The 16,851-nt window shown below is 35.5% G+C and overlaps 1 protein-coding gene across 1 annotated transcript in view; it reads left to right on the top strand.

The window, feature by feature from the left end:
- Positions 1–14,536, top strand: part of LOC117409578 (neuromedin-K receptor-like) — a 35,457-nt gene extending 20,921 nt beyond the window's left edge. Inside the window, exons 4-5 of the mRNA XM_034015840.3 lie at positions 8,233–8,429; positions 9,834–14,536. Coding sequence (XP_033871731.3) covers positions 8,233–8,429; positions 9,834–10,137 — 501 coding nt within the window. The 3' untranslated portion in view covers positions 10,138–14,536. The remainder of the gene's footprint in view (positions 1–8,232; positions 8,430–9,833) is intronic.
- The last annotated feature ends 2,315 nt before the right edge of the window (positions 14,537–16,851 follow it).

Here is a 16,851-nt window from a genome sequence, read left to right as displayed (position 1 = left end):
AATTAAAAAAAGTAAAATTACAGGACTCGAGCAGCTGCCAGGAAAAGGAAGGTGCAGAGGGAAAGGGCATGATCCGATCATTTCATTATAATTATCTCTTACTGTTTGATGAAAATATGTATAAAGTGACGTGATTATATAGCCAACAACCTCCCATGTACATTATTAATAAATAATGTGATAAAATGAACACGTTATGTTCGATTTTGTCGGGACACTCCCGCGTAAAATCTTCTGACTCCGGATTATAATATCGCCAATCTTAGCATAAACTTCAACTTTATTTATTTATTATTATTTTCCCCATCCGACCTGTGAAAATGGCTTAGGCTACTTTATGATGGTGATGTAGGCTATATCAGATTCTAATAAGCCACAGTTAAAAAAAGTAGTATTTACTGTATATGTAATAATTATTATATTGATTTGTTCGGAGAAAGTTGTGCAGTAAGTCCAAAAAAGGAGACCTCTGGTTTTCCTGTTTTCATAAATTTACGGGTATTACTGTACTTGTTTTGCATGTTAAATTGCTGCTGATCTGTTGCCACGGAGATCCGACGCACTCTGTGTCTATTATTGGCAATAATATTGCTCCACTTTCTTTATCTGATGCGGAAATGCAAGCGCGGCTTCTTTTAAAAAGCCTACAATGAAGAAACAACAGACTGGCTATACGGAGTTCCTGAGCTGGGAGAACGCGCCGTTTTTTGTTCTTTGTGTCTGGAAAAAAAGACGATAGAGTCTGTATTATTTTTTGTTAATTTGTTTATGTTTAAAGGGTGTCAGCCGACCGAGTGACTAAGAATCTTTGCAGCGAGGCATAGCCTACACAGACAGTGAAGGTTATCGGGTTGTGTGTGTGTGTGTGTGTGTGTGTGTGACGCTGTGTAATTGACTGCATTATTATGTAAAGTCTGGTGTTACCTCAAGTAAATCCTATCACTATTGAACATCTTATTATAAAAAAAAATGTAACAATAACTAAAACTTTCAGAATACTTCAGGGCCTATGTCTTCCTTTTACTGTGAACGCTCAGTTTTTTTGCAATCTGCCTCCTTGTTGTTTTGTATACTTCCTATCAGTCATTGATGTTCTGCCCAGTTAAATACTTGTGTGGGAGATAATTAATAAATTAACCGTCTGAATAAGGATGCTTGGCACAAGATTTTCACTAAAAGCAGGCATGAAAATACTGCCAAAAACAAATTCAAATTAAAAAACCTGAAACTGACACAAAAAAAAAACAACTTTACTACTCTACCATCATTTACTACTCTACCATCAACAGACTACAACAAACCACGGAAGAGAGAGAATTAAGTGCAAAGCAGTTTAATCACAATACAATTCTATAGTGGGGCCCCACCAAATAAAAAATGTGTTTCTATCAAAAAGCTTTCATAATCATACAGTAGCCCCTCGCTAAACTGGACATGTTTGTCCGACATTAGGATGTGTCAGGTTTTAAAAAAATACAATAAAATCGCACACACAATCATTTATAGTGCTCAATGTATTTTAAATGTATAAATCATTGCGCTGAAATAACACAATAATTGAAACTAAATTATTTTAGTGTTTTTTTTTTATTATTATTTTTATTATGATTATTATTATTAACTTGGCAGCCGAGACAATTAACACAAAATAGATCATGGTGTCGCATTGACAAGTTATGATACTTACGGGAGGACAGTGAATTCTTGTTAATATGAATTTCAAGGGACCAGCAACACATTTTGCATTATACCTCTAATTCGTATTATCATTAGTAGCCTATAAGCCAAGTGCATACTGTATGTTTTTATTTAAGTTTGTCAGGGGTGCAGTGCTAAATTGTGTACAATTACAAACCACCTGCACATTAAAAGAATAGGTGTGTTTCCTATTCCTATACAGATTTTCAGAATGAGCTGGAGGGGTTAGCAGCACATGTGTTTGTGTGTGTTATTTGTTTATTTAGCAGACGCCTTTATCCAAGGCGACTTACAGAGACTAGGGTGTGTGAACTATGCATCAGCTGCAGAGTCACAATTACGTCTCACCCGAAAGACGGAGCACAAGGAGGTTAAGTGACTTGCTCAGGGTCACACAATGAGTCAGTGGCTGAGGTGGGATTTGAACCGGGGACCTCCTGGTTACAAGGCTGTTTCTTTAACCACTGGACCACACAGGCTCCTGACACATCCTGACACATGTGTGCAGTCTATTGCTCCCAACACATTGGGGAAACCAGAAATGTCAGAAATTTGTTTTCAAGGCTTGTAAGTACACCCTGCTTTTAGGAGAAAATAGGTATTTGGGTGTTCGCCTCAAAAATGCATTGAGCACAACTGGCAATGCACAAAAAAAAGCGGACTGGGAAATATTAGTAACAATTGCGACTGTTTTAAAACATGCTTTCAAAAGTTCTTAACAAACTGATGCAATTGTAAGTGTCGCAATTGCCTGCAGTTTTTTCAAACTTCTCGTTATAATATTTGAGAAGTATCGCCATCCCCTTTTTGCGAATTTATGTAGGAACGCCCATAATTACATATTCATCTAAGATTGAAGTGCAAAGAAAAACTGCTGCCGCAAAGCATTCCCTAAAATGTTGCACATAGCATTGGACTTGCAACTATTGCGACAGGCGCAACACTTTGGTAAACCTACCCCCCTTAGTGTTATACATCCTGCCATTTTATTTTTGTTTATAAGGCCTGCCATTTTATTTTTGTTTATAAGGCCTGCCATTTTATTTTGCAGACCTCCTTACGTCTCTAAGGTTTGCCATTCATTTCCGCATCTGTATTTTAAACCCAGTAAAATTAAAACAGGAACCATAGTGACCAGAAAGAGGCAGTTATCTTTTAAAAAGACACCACATACTCTTTTTAACAATACATTTGCAAAACAACCTCTCCTCATTGATAATTTACACATTCACTGTCAAGTATCCTTTTGGCACATACCATTTTCTGTACATCAATACTGCCCCCCGTGGCAGGTCCACCTCCCAGACAGTTTTGCCTGAGGGGCACACAGACTAATGGTGTCACAGATGGATGACTGTTGTTTAAGGAACCCATTAAAAGTTAGGATTCCATGCATTATAAAAAGACAACCGTTTCAGTCCAGTGGTAGCTCTGGGTTCAAATCCTACACCTCCCTTTTCATGGTATTTGTTATAAATACATATTATTTTTAAACAGGTATTTTATGCTTTTGAATTACGTGTTTTCTCATATACGCTTAAATGTATTTATGACCTGAAATGTTATATATATATATATATATATATATATATATATATATATATATATATATATATATATATATATATGCTTTCATTTTCCAAAATGTGAACTGGTTCTCAGTTGATTTAACCAGGATATATAAAGGATGTATTGATAGATTGAATGACAGAAATGTGTTTTCCTGCTTGAGGAAGATTTTTAAACAGGTGTTGCCCCTGTATGTCTTTCCTCTGTGTACAGATCTGCTTCAGAGAAATATAGATTTTTTAAAAATCAGTATTTGAATTATATTGATTGAGAAGGTTTAACTTCTAGTGTACAGTGAGATGCTAAATATACACTTCTCTGGCTGTGTTTTGAGATATGCTACAGCAGCACCTTTTTTGCTATCGACTAATGTTAATTTGCATTGATGTCCTTCATTTGTTCTAGTCCCTGAATGCCAGCTTTCTATTCAGCTTTGTCCTCATATAAAGTGCCTCATGATGGTTCTGAGTGTGCTTCTGAGTGGAAGATGTATTGGACCACCAGAGACAAGATGCAGATAGAAATGTAATAAGAAGTCAAGGGTGCTGTCGCCCCATGAATTCTCCAAGGTCAACAAACAATCCACAATATATAAACAATCATTTTGTGGTGACACTGGTGGATACACCAGAAACCCACATTCACAGGAGGTGTAATAATCCATATTCTTTACCTTAGTTAACATAAGAGCAGAAAGATTTCAGGAATTCCCTGGATATGGACTGACTTAGTAAATTATCTTCCTAATTATTATTATTATTATTTATTTCTTAGCAGACACCCTTATCCAGGGCGACTTAAAATCGTAAGCGAATACATTTCAAGTGTTACAATACAAGTAATACAATAAGAGCAAGAAATACAATAACTTTTGTTCAAGTGTGACAAACCACAATTCAATAATACAGCAGATAATAGTGATGGTTACATCAGGATATGATTAAATAGTGATAGTTACATCAGGATATGATTAAATACAAAATACTACAGGTTAAACACTTGGCAGATTACAGTATTCTGAAGTACAGGATTAAATGCAGTAAAATAGGGGGCAGATAAGAGCAAAATAAAGCACATTTAAATGAAGGGTGATAGTGTCCCAGGATACAAACAGAGGAGTTCTACAGGTGCTGTTTGAAGAGGTGAGTCTTAAGGAGGCGCCGGAATGTGGTAAGGGACTGGGCAGTCCTGACATCTGTAGGAAGGTCATTCCACCACTGCGGAGCAAGGGTGGAGAAGGAGCGGGCTCTGGAGGCAGGGGAGCGTAGCGTATGGGTCTGTATTGTATTGAAAGGATAATGGCATTGCCACAGCAACGCCATTATCACTAGTAAATGGATTTATTTACTCTTCTTTGTCTGAAATAATCATTGTAATAGTAGACTTTTTGAGAGCATTGCTCAAGCCTTCATGTAAGGTCATTTAATCAGTAAGCAGTGGTTTTGGAACAGGTGTCATTAAATAGTGTCATCTTCTCAGCTGTATTTGCCAATCTGTTATTGAGTAATAACAGAACGTCAGACCTCCATAGAAAACAATGTGAGAGTAGTGCCTGGTTGTTGTATAATCTCTCTTTATTCCTTTAAGATTACGTACTGTGAAAATATATTAGCACATTTCTATTAATTAGCGCTCACATACTCATCAAAAGTTAACTATGTCTGTGTGGAAGGGCAGAAACCCTGCTGCTGCAAATAGTGGCCATTGAGTGCTAATTGGGGAGTGGCCATGTGTATTTAAGGCAGGAGAAATCCTTTGTCTGGTTGTGACAGGGTAGCATCACAACCCAAGTTGTTATTGGCAGGAAGAGAGACTCAGAAGCAAGAAGCTGTAGGTTAAGCGCTAATGCGCACGTTTAATCACAAAACTGGCACACAAAACCACATTAACAGATAAATAGACGCAGTGGCCAAAATAAAAGGTCTACAAAAACTTACGGACATAACAACGAACAAACAGCACAGAAACACACACAATTACCAACATTAACTCCCCTAACACCCGTGATTGCCCTTTTTATACACCTGTGGCTGGAGCCTTATTAACCGTACATCATTCATTTATGGCCCCAGCCACATTCCCACGTGTTTTCTAGCAGGGAGTAATTTAACCCCCTCCCTGCCAACGCAGTATTCCCCCCACACACACCCCTTACACCCTGACACATTGGTAATGGGAGTTTTGGTGAGTCTCTCATTCCTGATGCTATCCTGCTACATATAGTTTTAGAAGTGGGATAGCATCCGAAATGAGAGACTCAGAGACAAGAAGCTGCAGTTAAAGCACTGTTGTGCACTTGTAATACACAGAACAACACAACATAACAGGTTTATCACAAAACAATAATGAATACTAACACTGAAGTCAGACTGGGCATTCGCCTTCACTGACTAACACAGAAAAACACACTTTAAACATGCAGGTTACACTCAACAAAACTCCCTTTACCAGACAAATGGTTTCTCCTTCCTTATATACATGTGGCCTCTCCTCAATGATCTAATTGGGGAATGGCCACACCCATTATTTTATGGGTATTCTTGTTGTTCTTGCAATTGCTGTTATTATGTGATTTGTTTTTTCTTTAGTTTTTTTTTTCTTCATGTAAAGCACTTTGTGGCGGCCTTTGTTAAAGGCGCTATACAAAAATAAAGATTGATTGAATAAGGCAAGATCTATAAATAGTGATTAGAATCTTTCTTTGGAGTAGTTTATAGAATCTTGCTTATGAGAATGTATCCTTTGAGTCAATTGGTACATGTAGTCTTTTACTATATGATATAGAAACTATTTAAAAAATCCAATGGATATCAGAGAATGCATTTTAATGTGTGTTCTATTCAAGGATTCCATAATTCCAAGACAGTAATGACTTCAGATACTCTAAAATAAAAAAAAATAAAAAAGAATTGTCTAGACATGTCCTTACAACATGTAAAGCGATGTAATTTACAGTAAGGCTAAGGTTTTCAAACACTTAAAAAGAAGGATAAAAATAAATATGTTATTGGCTCCAACAACTGAATGCACCTCATGCATTTGTGGAATAATAGAGTTGTTCAGGTTAGTGTGACTAGCTAAAACCACAGGCAATCATCAGAGATTACCAGCAGAACTTTGAATGAGAATCGGGGATCAGACTGATGGACTAAACATTGCCTTTGGGATCAGGATTGAGGGTCATCAGAGTTTATAGGGTGATTGCAAAATGGATCAGATGCAAAGTACCATATTCCTTCGAATTTAAGACATGCTTTTTAAACATTTTATCTTCTCAGAAATGGCTTGCATCTTAAATTCGAGTATAGTGATGCATGTATAAAACCATAACAAAAGATGTGACTGAGTACACAAACAGCAACGTGACTTACTGCCAAGACAAGACAAACCAGAACATTACTGCCCGACCTCGAATCATCCATGACGTACAGGCAGCCATTTTCAAAGAAGCGTCATTAGCTTCCTGAGGAATTTCAAAGAGAAGCTTTTACAATTTCAGCGTTTCGTTAGTAAGATGTGTGACCAGGATGGCTGGTGGGTGACGTCAAACCAGGAGGACACAGGCACAAGTACTGCAGGGTTGAGACACAAATGCGCTCCTTACTTTATTAAATAAATAAAATATGAGAACAGAAACAAAACACTGAATGCAAAACAAAACAGCACAGTGGCCAAAATAAACAGATACAATAATTTAAACAAGTATCGTGCTGGTCTTAACCCAGCATGCTTAGCAATTGTTTTTAAAGTTTGTCTCTCTCTTACTTTCTCTCCACTCTCTCTTACTTTCTCTCCACTCTCATCAACCTTCTATGAGCGGCTGCTTTGCTTTTATGTATGTGGCCATCTCCCAATTGGTAATTACTTAATTAATTTGGAGATGGTCACATTACTCACAAGTTTAGCTGGATGGGGGATTTTAACCCCATCCGTGCAGTAAAACAACAATAACAAAACCTTGTTTTGTTTAAAACAAACACAAAACAGTACATTTAAATAATAATAATAATAATAATAATAATAATAATAATAATAATAATAATAATAATAATAATAATAATAATACAAATAAACACAGGAGACAAACAGTACGGATCGGAAATGCTGAATCGACCTCCACATTTTTTCGACATGCCAAGCCATAGCACGGTTCACAAACTGGGAGAAAAACTGTTGCGAGTAATTACAATTGGAAAAAAAAATGTTCCTCAAATTGATTGTGGGAAATTTGGGCTGCGTCTTACAATCGAGGGCGTCTTAAATTCGAAGGAATATGATACATTTCTAAACTAGGAATAAGGCTGGATATGGAGAGTAACCAAATGAGTAAAAAAAATCTGTTCTCATACATATTTTCCCGAAAACAACTGATTAAAGACATACTGATAAATGCTGCAGCCAAGGATCCTTGACCTCAAGATTTACTGTATGAAGGGAGGTTTAGATCTGTGAAAGCTTCAGTATACCAACTCAAACAACTGTAGCACACTTGGAGGTGTCTTTGTGAAATGTAAAACAATTGGAAACATATGGAAAATGCTGCTTCATTAAAGAATAACAGTTACCAAAACTGGGCACTGTCCAAAATGGCAGAGCAACCCAGATGTTTGGTAAAGAATTGCTGATTATGGTTTGGAATGAAGATTCGTATTTGAACATGGCTGCGGTGCCTACCAAGGATAGTCTGGCAATGGTTAAAATGGTCAATAATGGCCAAATCATGGTCTATGTTTATAGTTCATGATATCACATTATGTATACATGATACAGATTCCTGCGAATGTTGACACTGGAGGACATTTCTGCCTATTTATGTTGATGTTTTGTTTTTCAAAACAAAGCATTTGGACATCATTGCTTAGACTTCTGTCTTTTGTGCAGATGGGGGGGAGAAGAATGGGAATGTGTAATGTATGATAAGTATGTGTAGAAATTAAAGCACATTTTTATTTCCCTATCCCTCAGATTGTAAAAATGATGATCATTGTTGTTGTGACGTTTGCCATTTGCTGGCTGCCCTACCACATTTACTTCATATTGACTGGAATATACCCTCGTTGGAACCGATGGAAATACATCCAACAAGTGTACCTTTCTATCTTCTGGTTGGCCATGAGTTCCACAATGTACAATCCCATTATTTACTGTTGCCTTAATAGCAGGTAAGCACTGCATTCAATGCAAATGGGGGGAAAACAAATAAAAGAATACTTATAAATAAAAGTTTGCATTTTTGAAGTTTCATTATAATAGCTATTTTGGCCATATAGTTTGTAAAATCAGTGTTTGTTGGTTTAGAACATATACTCTCTGTGTTTTAGCACTATTAAATTGATGTATACTGTCCCAGCTTCTTTAAAGCATTACACATAATCTACCCAAATTACTGTAAATGACATCTCTTGTGTAAAGAAAAATATCAAACAGAATTTTATACACTTTGGATTTCAGAAAGCAACATGCACGGAATATCAATACATTTTGTTCCAAAACCCTATATTGCTATTGTTCTATTTCATTAAAGTGTGTGGCAGAGTTAATGGAACTACTATTCTGACAGATGGACAGGTCAGTTATTCCTTCTGGCAACATTAATTTTATTCATATGCAAGGAAGGCATAAGATCATTTACATGAGTTCCAAATGCCTGTTGGCACCCAGACATTTAAATAGATTTGGTTGAACTGAATAACAAGTTCAAAATATATTGTCAATTGACCTAACATTTCATCATTCATACCTCTAAACAATTTCAGAACCAGTAAATCAGCAGTAAATTGTTAGTTGAATTATTTCTGTTAATGGCTATTCAGTCATTCAGTCTCAAGCCCACCACTGATTGTGAAAATAGCATTTTTGTCACTATGTGAAAATCTGAGATGCTAGCAAATACACATTTAAATGTGTGTTTTACACTTGCTGACACATAATCATGGTGCTAGTCTTGATGAAGACTGCCGCTGAACTGAACCAGTTGGGACCAGACTCTGATGAGTTTAATTATTTGTTCAGAGTACTGATCAGAATCTCTACCGTTCAAAAAACGCCTTGTATAGTCTTTGTTTTAAGTTTTTTACACTTGTATTTCATTACATATTAGTAATAACCTTCATCACAGATATATTAATCTTTGGTTTCTACAGACGTTATTTGCAAGTAATTCATTATGACACAGTGGTTTGGATTTTGGGTCAGTTTGATCTGCCAGGGTTTGGATTAGCATGAGTCTACTGTAAAATAGAGCCTTGCAAACATTTTGTTAAAATAAATGCTATTAATAACATTGTAAAATGCCCCATGATTTAATATATATATATATATATATATATATATATATATATATATATATATATATATAGAATAGAAATGTATCTAAATCTAAAAACACATTTTTAAAAAATGGCACACCTCACTCACCACAGTAGATCATCTACAGTTAATGCTTAAGTAGTTACTATGTAATTATTTATGAAGTTTGATACTGATGATTTATCGTATTGTTAATTCTGTGGGGTTAAACACTGTCATGTGTGTTTAACAAAGGATATATTTGATTTCTTACTTAGGTTTAGAGCTGGATTCAAGAGGGCATTCCGTTGGTGCCCATTCATCAAGATCTCCACCTACGATGAATTAGAGCTAAAAACCACCCGGTTTAAGCCGACTCGCCAGAGCAGCATGTACACTGTCTCCAAGATGGAATCCAGCATGACCGTTGTCTTTGAGCCCACTGAGGGAGACAATCCAGACCCTGCCAGGAAGAAAAGTGCCACTTCTCGAGACACCAGCCTCAATGGCTACAGCGCCAAAACATCAAGGAGTTCGAGCTTCTACAGCACCACAAACACTTCTGTGGAAGAGTATTCATGAAGCCTACAGACATGCATGGATTGTAAACTGGAAAAAGCATTGTAAATCCTATAGCTTAGCATCAAATGTATGTAGAGGACACTTTGCATGTAGTACACTCTTTTCCTCCTAAGGTAACTTAAAGAGTAAGTAGCGGGGTTCCGAAAAATATAGTGTTATATGTCCCCACGTGTTGCTACAACTGTTTAAATAATGTACCTGTAATTTTTCTTTTCATTGTTAACATTCTGACAGTGTTTTACACTTATAATTTTAAAGTCTGTTTCAAGGCTCTTTTCAAAATGGCCGCTCTAGTGCACTGGAGTTTGACATCTGTCCTCTAAATCACTGCAGGAAGAGCTCTGGTTTTTCTGTTCCGTACCAGATCATGGATCATTATTTTTAACAATGCGGGCAATAATCCTTACACTATCAGTGCACTAGGGCGGCCATTTTGAAAAGAGCTTTGAAACAGACTTTGAAATTATAAGTGTAAAAAGTTGTCACGATGTTAACAATGAAAATAAAAATTACAGATACATTATTTAAACAGTTGTAGCAACACAGGGAAACATATAACTATATTTTTCAGAACCCTGCTACTTACTCTTTAAAGAAAGGAATGTTTTTTTTTTTAAATTATACATTATTTGAAAACTGAGAGATATTGAAATTATCTTAAAAATAAAAAGCCAAAGCATTACTTAAACCAGTTGTTTAAATTGAGCCCATTATTTTCCCAGTAATCTGAAATTATCGACCTTTGAAGGGGGGGGGTCCATTCATATGGGAAAAAAAGATATATTATCCAAAAAGAAAAACAAAGCATACAATTAAATGCATTCAAGACATTTCAGAAAAATCTGAATAAATCAATTAAGATTTCAAAGTGACTGAAGTGTTTCCATGCTAATGTTGCAACATCTTCAGATTAATTTAAGAATCACCACAAATCCAACACCATGACAATTCCAAAAGATCTTTTCCAGTTTTGGGGAATAAAGCATCATACCAGAATATCAGATATGTACTTGTAAATAAATGTCTGCTCTTTAAAGTACGGTTTTAGAAAAATATTTTGTTCAGCTATACATGTTCTTACAGTGTTTCTTTTTATCTTGTTTGTTGGTGTGCACAGCAGGTTTCTTTTTAAACATCAATGTATGTAAATCTTGGGTCCAGTTGCTTGGCTATGGTTATGTGAGATACATTACAATGAGAAGAAACTTAATTACCATAGTCTGCATATATTATATCGGTCATTTAAATGTATCATGTTCATTGTATTAGAAGTCCACGGACTGCCAAGGAAACAAACTACTATGTGGTGCATGCTACATAATTTGTGTATTGTATTTGTAATGTATTACTGCAGTGTACAACAGTAAATGTTTGAAGTGTGGTAGTGACAATTGACTATAATAAAGGTTGACTTTTCACAGCCTTTTATAAGATTAGCCATACACAGCTTGTGATATGGCAAACAGCTGGTCAACTCCCCCAAAAAATTATCACCAATCTTGTGTGTGCCCTTAAAGCCAGCTGCAGGCAGTCACCATCACATACAAAACCTGCTGCTCCTGCTAGTTGCAGTAAATGTGCTCAGGGCGGGTCTGCCTGTGCCAGTAAAATATGAAGTACCACAAAAAGGAGTCTTGTTGTAAATGTCGTTTTTTTTTTAAGTGTAACATTGTTTACTTATTGAAAACCTTACTGTTTATAGTTCTCTTGAATGTTTATTTATTATATACCATACTACATGGAGGTCTACAGCTTAATACGTCTTCTTGATTTGTAATTAGACAAACGAGCATTTATTCTTTTGTGCTGTGAGCTCTTTCTTTGCTTTTTAGGTATTGCATTGCTTTAGGCAGCATGTGCTTTATGAATTGAATTTGTTTTCACTACCCTGTTGAAAGCGAGAATGGTAGATTTCTATTTTTTTTCTGAAGTGGTTGTGGTGCAGGCATAGAGAATGAGAATGAGGAGGGGGAATATGATTGTATAGACACCTTATTCGTTTTTTGATTATCAGATTATTAGTCATTTTCGACTAAAGATACAAGCAGTATGGGATTTATGTGAGGAGTTATCAGAGGATTTGGAGAACTCCACGATGCACAGCTTTGCCGGTCCTGTGACAGTAAGATAACCACTGAGCTAAGATTCTATGGGGGGCTTTCAAAGTATGGAGGATATTTTATGCCAAAATGAAAAATAAATACATACATAAATAAATGTTTATATGTTTATTTATTTCGACATTTATTTATTCATTTTTCCATATCAAAGATCCATCGGAGTCTACTCAGGTTTAAGCCAGTGTACCATGTCCAAAATAGTGACTGAAGTGACTGCGTGTGAATAAATATATATGCTTTCTGAAAACTACAGTTGTCACAAAAAAACAAAAGAATAATTTTACACAATTGCGGCAATTCAACACGTTATCCCATCCTATTTTTGTATGGTCACAGGATCTGTTGATTCTTTGCCTTGCAGGAAGCTTTAATATAAAAGGAGAACTGCATCAGCAAGTATTTCTACTTCCTCAGATGAAAAATGAGGTTTTCTGTTGTTTTTTATTTTCTCCAAAACCAGAGGCAAGCTCTCCAGTTGTATTGGGGTTTGCAGTGATTTATTATAAAACATGAAAATAGGGCCGTAGTGTCTTACAGTGTTTATGCATGCATTACCAGCTGTAAACAGACCAGCTCAGCAGAGCCTTACACAACAGGGCAAGGCTTCCAGGACACTTTAAAATGAGATTGAGATACAGCAGATGGACATTATTTTAAGTGCACATATTTGTAAATGATGTTCTGCTTGAGACATATTTTGGCAAATTGCATGTCAAGTTACTTTTACAGATTTTACAGTTTTGTTTACTGTAGTTTATGTTCATTTTCATTGGAGGCTTGCTGTACAGTAATTCTATGGGCCCTATTCTCGAACCAAGCTTATAAAGACTGAGCCCACCTTTCCCAAAATGTTCTGGAAGTCTCTCACCACATCCTTTGAAACTGTATTTCCCATTTGGGGGGTGTCCGGCCTTGTTTGGCCTCTGACTTTGGAGGTTGTACCTCAAATGAGAACAGCTTCTGGTGGACTGGAAGACGAGATCCTGGGCCATACTGTGTAATTATTGCAGATTTTCATGACCCATAAAGCTGTGCCTAGTTATTTGAATGTGGCAGCCTTACAAAAATCAGCCTACCTAACCGGACATATAGATCAATGCCTTGTGCAATACATATCTACCCCTGGATAAAACATACACAGCACATCAAGTCCCAGTGATTTCAAGGCTGCTTATACCTAACCATTAGTGATGGGTTAAAACCAAGCTTCTGAGCTGGATACTGATAGGGATTCCATTGTTATTATTATTTATTTCTTAGCAGACGCCCTTATCCAGGGCAACTTACAATTTTACAAGATACTGTTAATTGTTATGCATTCATATACATTTAGAGGGGGCTGTATTGCATGAGACGCTGTCATGTTGCTTTATTTTGCTCTTATCTGCCCCCTATTTTACTGCATTTAATCCTGTACTTCAGAATACTGTAATCTGCCAAGTGTTTAACCTGTAGTATTTTGTACTTAATCATATCCTGATGTAACTATCACTATTTAATCATATCCTGATGTAACTTTCACTATTATCTGCTGTATTATTGAATTGTGGTTTGTCACACTTGAAAAAAAAAAAAAATTATTGTATTTCTTGCTCTTATTGTATGACTTGTATTGTAACACTTGAATGTATTTGTATTTGCTTGCGATTGTAAGTCGCCCTGGATAAGGGCGTCTGCTAAGAAATAAATAATAATAATAATAATGTTGGAAGGGCCATTTCAAAGACAACTATATACCACCATTAGAGCATTTTTATATTTTTATGATAATGGTAATTTTAAAGCATCAAATACTAAATTTGTAAAATAATTAAAAACATTCCGATCGTCCTGAAAAATATTATCAATGTTTTGTACTGCATATTTAATATTGCTATGATATCACAATATAGATGTTGGTTGTTGATTGTCTGTGACTAAAAACCTGTCATATCTAACCATACAGTAGATATTTTAAGTATTTTAATAAATGTTTCAATTATGTAAATTAAATGTCCAGCCTGTTGAATACTTCTAAAAGGATTTAAAATAATGCTGTGTTTAGTCAGTGTGTTAAAATCTATTTTGAATGTTTTAAATGTTTAAGTGTTAAAATATGATCTATATACCCCACATGCTGCCAAAAAAAACTGTACAGTTGTATACATTTATTTTTGTAAAACAATTCGATATTGAAGCAGTGGTGCATTAAAATGTATGTTATCTTGATGCATAGTGCGCTTCCTGCAGGCCTTGTCAAATTGTCCACTTGTTTACATATTTTAAATAAACAACTCATAACTGTGTTGTCTAAAAATATTTTTGGGTTGAAGTGCACATCACAGATGCACACTGATGCAAATACCTTCTTGTATAGTTCCCTGTAGCAACTCCAGAGTCCAAACTTCACAGCCTATTATAAAATAGTATTTCAATGCAGGTGCAGTCTTAGGGTAAATGCATCATATCATATCAGTTCTGTTTTACACAACATTCTGCAAAAATAAAATAGTATTAGTGTTATTATTATTTAAAACATTCATATTATTCCTGTTCTTTAAAATCACAAATCCATAACTGCTGTCTCCCACTCATTAATTAATATTCATGTGGATTCAGTTATTTTTTAAGTAAAACTCAGGCTTCCTTTGAAAAATAAATGTAAACCTATACTTGCCATACAAGCAAGTAACATAATGGGTCTAATATAATGGTTATAGATGATTAAATGTAGAGGTTCCCAGGTGTACATTCATAAACTGCTCTGTACTTATATTCTGCAACACCCTCATGACACAGACCTCTGTGAACATTCATGTATCTGTACTATTAGTTTTATATTGCAGAAATAAATGTTTCTGTTGACACCGAGCAATACCTGACAACTTGATTTAGTGGGTTCAAAATTGCACGTATCATTGCAGAAATTCATTTGGGGAGCTAATTAAAAGATTTTGATTATTTTTGAAGAGACAGATATCTAAACAGGGATAATAAGATATTAAGTTAACAAAGGAACAAACGGTCTGAGTGTGGAGTCAGCTTGTCATTAAAGACATCTACACCTGTATGTGAACAGCAGACAATTGCATATTCAGGGAAATCATGATACTGTAATTACTATACAAATCAGCAGTGGATTTACAAATACTGTATCTGAAGAGTAATCGTGCTGGCACAACAAATGATTATAGAAGCTGCAAGAAGCATTCAATGTAAATACCGTATAATGCTACGTATTAATTTAATTTGTTTTCAAAAAGATTATTATATTTAGAGTCCACATTAAAGATCTGTGCTGCTGATAACTATATTATTAATATAACAAAACAGATGTAGAAAAAAAGCACAGTACATTTTTGCTTTGCTTCCCTGATTTTCAGCAGAGCTTGCACATGACTTCCATTACCTCCTGCTGATGCAGGCAGTAGAAAGAACAGGCCTGTGACAGAGAGTTAATAAGGGTTCAATGAGGAAGGTAGGCATTTATATGTTTAGCCTACTGCACAGAACTCTAAACTATGTAATAATGTAGTTCAGTTATACAGTTCTTATCTCTTTGAACATCAGGGACACTCCTGCATTATGGGCAGTATCATTTATTTATTTTTTTAGGTGTGATAGTCCTTGGAAAATGAAAAAACTGATTGATAGTATACTATTATTATTTATTTCTTAGTAGAGACCCTTATCCAAGGCGACTTACAATTGTTACAAGATATCACATTATTTTTATATACAATTACCCATTTATACAGTTGGGTTTTTACTGGTGCAATTTAGGTAAAGTACCTTGCTCAAGGGTACAGCAGCAATGTCCCCCACCTGGGATTGAACCCACAACCCTCTGTCAAGAGTCCAGAGCCCTAACCACAACTCCACACTGCTGCTCTACCGGTATACTTACTGGAATTTCCATATAAAAACTACGGTAAGGATACAAATTTTAAGGATCCTATGATTTCCTGTTGCTAAGCACAGAACATATTTAAATCTTTGTCTAGCTTGTGGTAAAGGCTAATATGAAGACATTCAATCTTTGCACTTTTGCACATTATTCATAATTAACAAAGATATTCACATCAAAATTACTGTCACACCGAGCAAACGCTTTTCATCTAGTGTTTAAACCAATTAATTGTTTCTATTACATATTAATAAAATAAAAGGGTGATTTTAAAAAAAGTTCATATTTTTGTAATTATACTAATTAAAAAAATGTGGCATTATGTACTTTTCATTAAGGAATATGATTAGATTTTCGGAAAAGATTATGATGGGTTATTTATGGAAATTACCACTAGTAGTACCGGTAATTTGAATAATGAGGTTATTAGTCACAAGGTGTAGTTTCGCTGCAACATTTTGGAAACGTTGTTCGTTTTTAAAAAGGGGTTATTTGTGCCGGATAGCACCACATCCCAGATCTGTTTCCTTTTTGTCAGACAGGCTAGAATTAAACAGTTTTTAAATGATGAACCATATGAACCATAGCAAATGTCCCACGTCCCGATGCATAGGAATAAAGTCCTGATATTTACACAGAAAAAGACTCATTTATTCTGCACAGTAGTGTTAGTGAAAACCACACGCTGTGCTCTTCGTGCGGCTGACA

Source organism: Acipenser ruthenus, chromosome 2, assembly GCF_902713425.1.
Source record: "Acipenser ruthenus chromosome 2, fAciRut3.2 maternal haplotype, whole genome shotgun sequence".
NCBI lineage: Eukaryota > Metazoa > Chordata > Actinopteri > Acipenseriformes > Acipenseridae > Acipenser > Acipenser ruthenus.
The sequence above is the reverse complement of the archived record's forward strand: the minus strand, read 5'-3'. Positions and strand labels throughout refer to the sequence as shown.